The 7057-nt window shown below is 39.3% G+C and overlaps 1 protein-coding gene across 1 annotated transcript; it reads left to right on the forward strand.

Moving 5' to 3' along the window:
• The first annotated feature begins 1785 nt into the window (after positions 1-1785).
• LOC116312223 (neuronal pentraxin-1-like) lies at positions 1786-5438 on the forward strand. The gene is made up of 3 exons (XM_031729594.1): positions 1786-2067; positions 3678-3857; positions 5229-5438. The coding sequence occupies exons 1-3, from the start codon at positions 1786-1788 to the stop codon at positions 5436-5438; spliced, it is 672 nt and encodes a 223-aa protein (XP_031585454.1).
• The last annotated feature ends 1619 nt before the right edge of the window (positions 5439-7057 follow it).

Here is a 7057-nt window from a genome sequence, read left to right on the forward strand (position 1 = left end):
TTTCAAATGAGGTCTGTGGTTAATGCAAGTCCTACACATGTTTTTACATTTTGTTTTAAAATATGAAACTGAATACCCAAATACCTGCTTCAGGAAACCACAAGTTCTTCAGGGACATAAAATGTCATGATGCCACACATAGGAGCTTTGTGGTGGGAACATTAAAGTCATACAATGATGTAGTTCATTTTACTATAAAGGTACTAAATCTTTCAAAAATCTTAAAAGGTCCTTAGATTTGTGATGATTATACTGGTTATCAAAACACCTACATTTTCTAAACTTTTATTTTTGAGACCTTTTTTGCAGCAATAATCCAAAATCCCATTCTCTTTTATTCAAGTGAACCAGGTCAATGCTGACATCATTTTTGCCCTGCACAAATCGCTGAGACGCTCTATGAAGATCCCCCACAATGTCAGCAGGACCTGTTGAACCCTGTTGCTATTGCTGTGGTTTAAGAAATTGTTACTACATTGATGGGGATTGTCATTTTTAAGTCTACAAAGTATATCTCAACCAAATTGGACTGATGATTTCACTCTCTGGAGGTGATAGATCGTTTATAAGTAGTTATAGTTATTAAGCACTTTTTTCTTTGTCTACAGGCCAGAAACTCCTCCAGCTCCTATTCCAGCTCCCTGAGAGAACTTCTGCAGAGGAAGATCAATGCTTTGGAGGAACAGCTACACAGGTACTACAGAGATCACCGTGACTATGGTCACCATAATGACCACCATGGAGATCATCATGATGACCATCATGGCAACAGCCACTATGACAGCCATCATGATGGCCACCATGGCAGTAGCCATCATGATGACCACCACGATGACCACCATGATGACCACCATGACGACCACCATGACGACCACCATGATGACCATCATGAAGACCACCATGAGGACCACCACAATACCCATGACAGCAACCACCACAATAGCCGTTGGTACAACCGCCACACTGGACACCATAATCGCCATCATGATCACCATTATGACCACCACTATGATGGGCACCGTGGTCGGCATTATAATCATTTCAGCAGCCACCATAATGACCATCATGACGATCATCACGATGATCACTATGGTCATCATGATGACAGTCATCACAGAGATCATGATTACCACCATCGACCTGGATACCATGACAACCACCATGATGATCATCATGACAACCATGATGATCATCATGACACCCATGATGGCAATGACCACCATGATGACCACCACCATGACAATGATCATCACCCGCGACGGCTTCCTTACACCAGTAAAGAAACGAGTGTGAGGGGCGCTGGACACAGCAAGCTGGAAACAGTACTAAGCCAACTGCATCACAGCGGCACTGACCATGGTAAACATACATGCACACACAGACATAGCTACACACACTCATGATTTATTTTAGGGATGAATTTGAATTCTCATTTATTATTTACTTTTCACAGAATATCTTTGTACCTACTATTATCTGGCTTTTATTGGAGGTTGCCCTATAAAAAAAAAACTACATTAGTTAGGTTGCTGTGGGTTGAAGCTAGTAGATTATTATGACCCATAATTGCCTTGTTTATATGATGAATGATAAAAACAAACACAGGGCATTGTTTTTCCTTTAAACATTATATAGATATCATGTAAATAGCGAATATCTCCATAATAATTGGGTCAGAAAAAGGAGCAATTCAAGAAAAAGAAAAAATAACTTGTTTGCTTCTAATGCATATAGAAAATAGTCTAACAAAAGTCTTTGACTGCAGTAATTGTTCATCACAAATGAATGAATCTAAATTTATCCTCCATCTCACCAGGGAACCAAAAGAAGCTAAAGAGTCCCACCGCCTTCCTGTTAGACTTCCCCATGAGGACTAACTACATGTATGCCAGGATGAGGCGGTCAGTGGTGACGGAGATCTTTGCCTTGACCATCTGCCTGTGGCTGAAGGCAGGTGCAGGTCCTGGTCTTGGAACTCCCTTCTCCTACGCGGTGCCCGGGCAAGCTAATGAGCTGGTACTAATTGAATGGGGCAGCAATCCCATGGAGCTGCTAATTAACGACAAGGTAAAGCCCGTCGCCATGTCATGTCACAGTGATTTATGATCTAAATGTTGATGAATCTGGACACAAAAGCTAGTTCTGAAGCTCAGCCAATAGTGCAAAGGTTTATGGGATCTTTTTACCAGTCACTGAATAATTTATCACTGTAAGAAAATACTTGCACATCAATGTGAAGAATCTCTTGGCAAGTCAGAAGATGTTTGGTCCCAGAAGCTATCTGGTTTCCTGTTTGTAGACCACATACAATCCAGATTATCCTGACTAATCAAAGTCTAGCAGGCTCGAGATGTATAAACTGCTTGTGGTGAGCAAAAGAAGGACTTTATCTGCTAATGTGTGATGATGATTTAGAACTAGCTCACATTTCACTACTTCAAAGAATAACAAGGTATAAGTTCAGCATTACTCCACACTAGTTTGGCTGTACCAGAGTAGAGAAAACAATATACTTTCACCAACACTGACCAGTGTTACTGACAGTTAGTAGTACCGTACCACCAAGAAATAAGAGTCAGAACAAGACGATAATCTGCCCAATTTATTCTGGTGTGAGTATTTTTCTCAACTAGCAAAAAACTTCTCTAGTAAAGACTCTTGTATGATTTAAATGATCAATATTGTCATCTCATGTCACAATCACATACTCAAATTCATATACAAAAACTATAGAGCTCATTTAGCAAACAAAATAATGTTGATTTGTTTTAGTAAAACAGTCTTCTTACAATGTATAATATCCTCAAACTTAATTGGCATAAGATACATTGATTTTAACATTTTAAACATTTTTATATTTAATTTGGTTGTTTTCACTTCTAACAAATTATTCTCATTTCGGTACTTTTCTGTATATTTCTAATGCAGATTATACACATATAACGAGCCTGTGCGATTGTCTTTCGGTTGTTTCTCCTAGAAAACGATTGCAGATGTCTCCGTTCAAATGACAGTAATCAGACAGTAACCCAGTCAGACTGCTGACAAACAAATAATTCAATTAGTCAATTAGCTTCCTAATCTTTAATTCTCCTTTTCCCCTAAACGGAAGACAGATGTTTGTCTATTTCCCTTCTGTGCCCCAGTACTTCGTGCAGTGAGCTCAACAAACAAACGAACAACACAATAATCTGATTATTGTAATTGATTGGCCTAATTGTCTGTAGCACAGACAATACCAGGAGGGATAAACTGACGTGTTTGTTGTCTGTGAGTCACACACTTGGCAGTTATCAAACTGATCATTGACACAGTTAAATGATCTCAGAATGTAGATTAATCTAAGAGTTTAATTACTTTTCTAAACTCTTTTATGAGGATGAAATGAGAGAAGATTCACATGTTGTATTAATCCACTTTCCCGACAATCGATAACAGTTGCACATAAGGCTTGCTACTGTGTGAATACTCATGCAAAATTAATGGCAGGCTATCAGAGATGACAGTGAAGGAGTCTTTTTTTTTCTTTTTACTCTTTCAAAATGATAATATCTCACATTATTTAAAGCTTGATCAGTTCTAAAGCATCCCATCTTGATCTTTTTCCAAATAAAAATTAAAAATTAAGTAAATAAATAAATAATATCTCTTTTTTGTCTCTCCACCTGGTTGTTTAGGCAGCAACTTTGCCCATAACTATGACAGATGAAAAGTGGCATCACGTATGCGTGACGTGGTCCACACGTGATGGTGTCTGGGAGGCCTACCAGGACGGAGCGAAGAAAGGCTCAGGGCAGAACCTGTCAGCCTGGCACCCAATCAAACCAGGAGGGATTTTCATCCTTGGTCAGGAGCAGGTATGACACACAACATGCCTTCTGACTGTGGGATAATATAGTCACATACAGACTATATCAGCAGATATAGGTATGTCAGTTCGTTTATGCACAGCTGCCTCAACCACCACAGCACTTCAATCAAACTGAGGTCTGGATTTTAACTGGGCTTTTGCAATACTTTCATTCTTTTCTTTTTCAGCCATACTGTTGTAGATTTGCTTTCATCCTGTGAATCATTGCCATGAGCAGGTGTCAGCCTAGCTTTAGCTGTTGAAAAGATGGCCTCATATTAGACACTTACACAAAGAAGTTCATGATTAATTCAGTGCCTGCAAAGTGCCCGAGTCCTGTGGCTGCAAAACAAGTCCAAATCCTCACCCCTCCACCACTGTGCTTGACAGTGTATTAGGCATTTATGTTGATAAGCAGTGTTTGGTTTCTGCATCTGTCCAAAGGACATTGTTGCAGTTGTGGTTTGTTTTGTAACTTACTTGCAAGCCTAAGCTGTGCTGCCATGTTCTTTTTAGAGAGAAAAGGCTTTCTTCTTTAAGCCCCTTAGAAAAAGTGCTTCTTGTTCAGTCTTTTCCTAATCGTACTGTCATGAACTTTAACATTTAACATGCTAACTGAGTCCTCTACAGTCTTCAGTACGGGGTTTTTGTTTTTTGTGCATTTTCTCTGAGCACTTCATGATCTCAGACTGTGGGAAGACTTGCTGGGACCTCCATTCCTGTGAAGATTGGCAGCTTACACTTCCTGACCTGAAAAATGCTAAAACTTCTGCTTCTTTAGATTACCAGCACCTGGCTCTAACTTTCCTTTTTAATTCGTATCAATACTGCTGCTGCATTGTGATTTAATTTTTGTTAAATAATGATATGATCTAATATGTCATGTTTGGTAGTTCATCTGAGGTTATATCTATCTCATTTAAGACTGGCTAAGGACCAGGTTATTTTTATTACATCTAGGTGTTAAACCTATATGTTACACCTTGGTAAGAGGTTCTCTTTACTGTGACTGATAGTCTGTCTGTAGTATGGAGAGCTGAGCTTGTAAGGCCAAACTTTGTCAGTTTGGCCATTTTGTTTAGAAACAGCTGACTTTGTATAGTGCCTTTCAGTAGATGTGAACATATGCCCTGAATCTTTATTGTCTATTGTCTAAATGATGTTGGTCATTAGAAAGAATGCAGGGATAAGACACTCTAGTATTGACTTCATTTTCAGGGCCCTAGCTTTACTGATGGAACAAATCAAATTTGTGACAAACTAAAAATTTAATTTTTACCAGTTTCATATCTTAAAGAGCAGCTTTCTAATCCCTAGAAGCTAGCAACTTTTTAAATATCAAGTCTACATTTTGACACATTTGCTTCTCCCTCCGCAGGACACAATGGGAGGCCGCTTTGACGTCACTCAGTCTTTTGTGGGAGAGCTGTCGGATCTCCAGTTCTGGTCCAGGGTGTTGACATCCAGTGAGATTTACAGCCAAGCAACCTGTGGCGGCCACCTTGTTGGTGATGTCATGTCATGGTCGGAGGAGTCGGTTGAGCTCCACGGAGGCCTCACTGAGCTTTCTTTTGATCCCTGCCACTAAAGATGGACGCTGAACCCAGGGCTGTAGGATTATCCTTTTCTAGTAATTGATAACATGGTTGTGTCAAAAATGACTGACAAGTGGAAATACATCATTTGATCATGGGTCAACCATAAAGCAATCATTTCTTTCATTTCTTCTTCCATCATATTGGCTGCAGAACTTTAATAGCACAAGCTCAGCTGTGGGCCACGAGCAGTGTGAGGACTTTTGTTGGGTTTTTTTGTATTTTTCCATTCCTGCCGGATCCTTCTGCCTTCTCCACCTACACCCTCACTTCCTCGCTCGAACGCTCTCAGCAGGACACCTTTGAAGGCTCCAAAGAGTGCAGGGCTTTGGATTTACTGGCTACACGCTCATGACTGCAGCACCTCTAAGAGATCCAACACGCATAATAGGATTTCTTTCAATCGGAACAGGTCCAAAGGTTGCCGGTTTGCCATTAACTGGCCTGCGCTAGCTTGTTCTGTGCAGTTTATGAGCAACATAGACCTTACAGAAGGTGAAAGAGATGCTAAAAGGCACAGCAGAGCTTACAAACGAAGCCACATAGAAACCTGAGTGAGGACTTGTGCATGCTGCTAAAGAACTGATAGTAAGGTTGCAGTACACAGCAGGGCAAAGCACTGCATACTGATGGTTGTTTTGCACATTGATATTTTGGCAGACTATTCTTTTTGTATTAGTATTTCATATTGAAAACTCTAAAAATATGTGGGGGGGTTTGTAGAATTAAACTATAACATGCTTTTTTTGTGGCTTTACAATGTGAGTACATGTTCATAACAGTAAATCGTGCATTTTGTCAATGCAGGACTGAAAATGTTTTAACCTTTGGTTTTTCTTCTGTCTGTAAATGAATCATTGTGAAAGGTTTGTTACATAAGAGCAAAACAGCTCAATGTCAGACACGACACATTACAGCCACGAGCCACCTGACTGCATCAATTCAGGTTAACCGGCCCTCAACGTGTCAGCGCGCTAATGCTGATGTCTCCTTGGGCAACCATTGGCTTACAGTGGGATTTACCTGTGAACAACTGATCTGATCCTGCCTATTTCTGACAAGCTCAAACCGCATGGCAGAGTCAGACACACAGAAGCTAAACGTGTAAAAAGACATTGTTGATCTCGTGTTAATCATTTGTAGCTGCACTTTCATTGTTTTATAACAAGAGTTTGGTTTTTTTGTACACATAAATCATATATGAAAGTATTTATTATGATTGTTCTCAGGTTGTAAACAACTTTTACTTAACCCTGTGTTTATTTGTAAAGCTCATCTTTTGACATAAACTGTTATATATTTGCTAATTAGAGCCCTTCTGAATTAACCTCGCTTATCCTCCAATGAATTTAATTCAGTAGAATCAGGCACCTCAAAGAGCTTTATAGGGTTTTTAGATTAAAGTAGATATTTTCAAATTATCTAACTCCAAACCAAAAAAAAAAGATTCTCCAAATTTTCTCCATATGTTCATATGTTTCTGCACACATCTATATATGATGTGACATATATATATATATGATGTGCTTCTTTTTTCTGTGCTCCTTTACTTCACATTTATACCTCCTTCTTCCACTACAAAAATGTGTAGTTTGTAAGCTAAACTTTAAAA

The sequence above is a fragment of the Oreochromis aureus genome, linkage group 22 (assembly GCF_013358895.1).
Source record: "Oreochromis aureus strain Israel breed Guangdong linkage group 22, ZZ_aureus, whole genome shotgun sequence".
In the NCBI taxonomy this organism is placed as follows: domain Eukaryota; kingdom Metazoa; phylum Chordata; class Actinopteri; order Cichliformes; family Cichlidae; genus Oreochromis; species Oreochromis aureus.

Coding starts and splice junctions, on each gene's coding strand:
- LOC116312223 (XM_031729594.1), top strand. CDS start 1,786: ATGAATCTAAATTTATCCTCCATCTCACCAGGGAACCAAAAGAAGCTA. Junction 2,068..3,677: donor AGCTGCTAATTAACGACAAG/GTAAAGCCCGTC, acceptor CTGGTTGTTTAG/GCAGCAACTTTGCCCATAAC. Junction 3,858..5,228: donor TCATCCTTGGTCAGGAGCAG/GTATGACACACA, acceptor CTCCCTCCGCAG/GACACAATGGGAGGCCGCTT.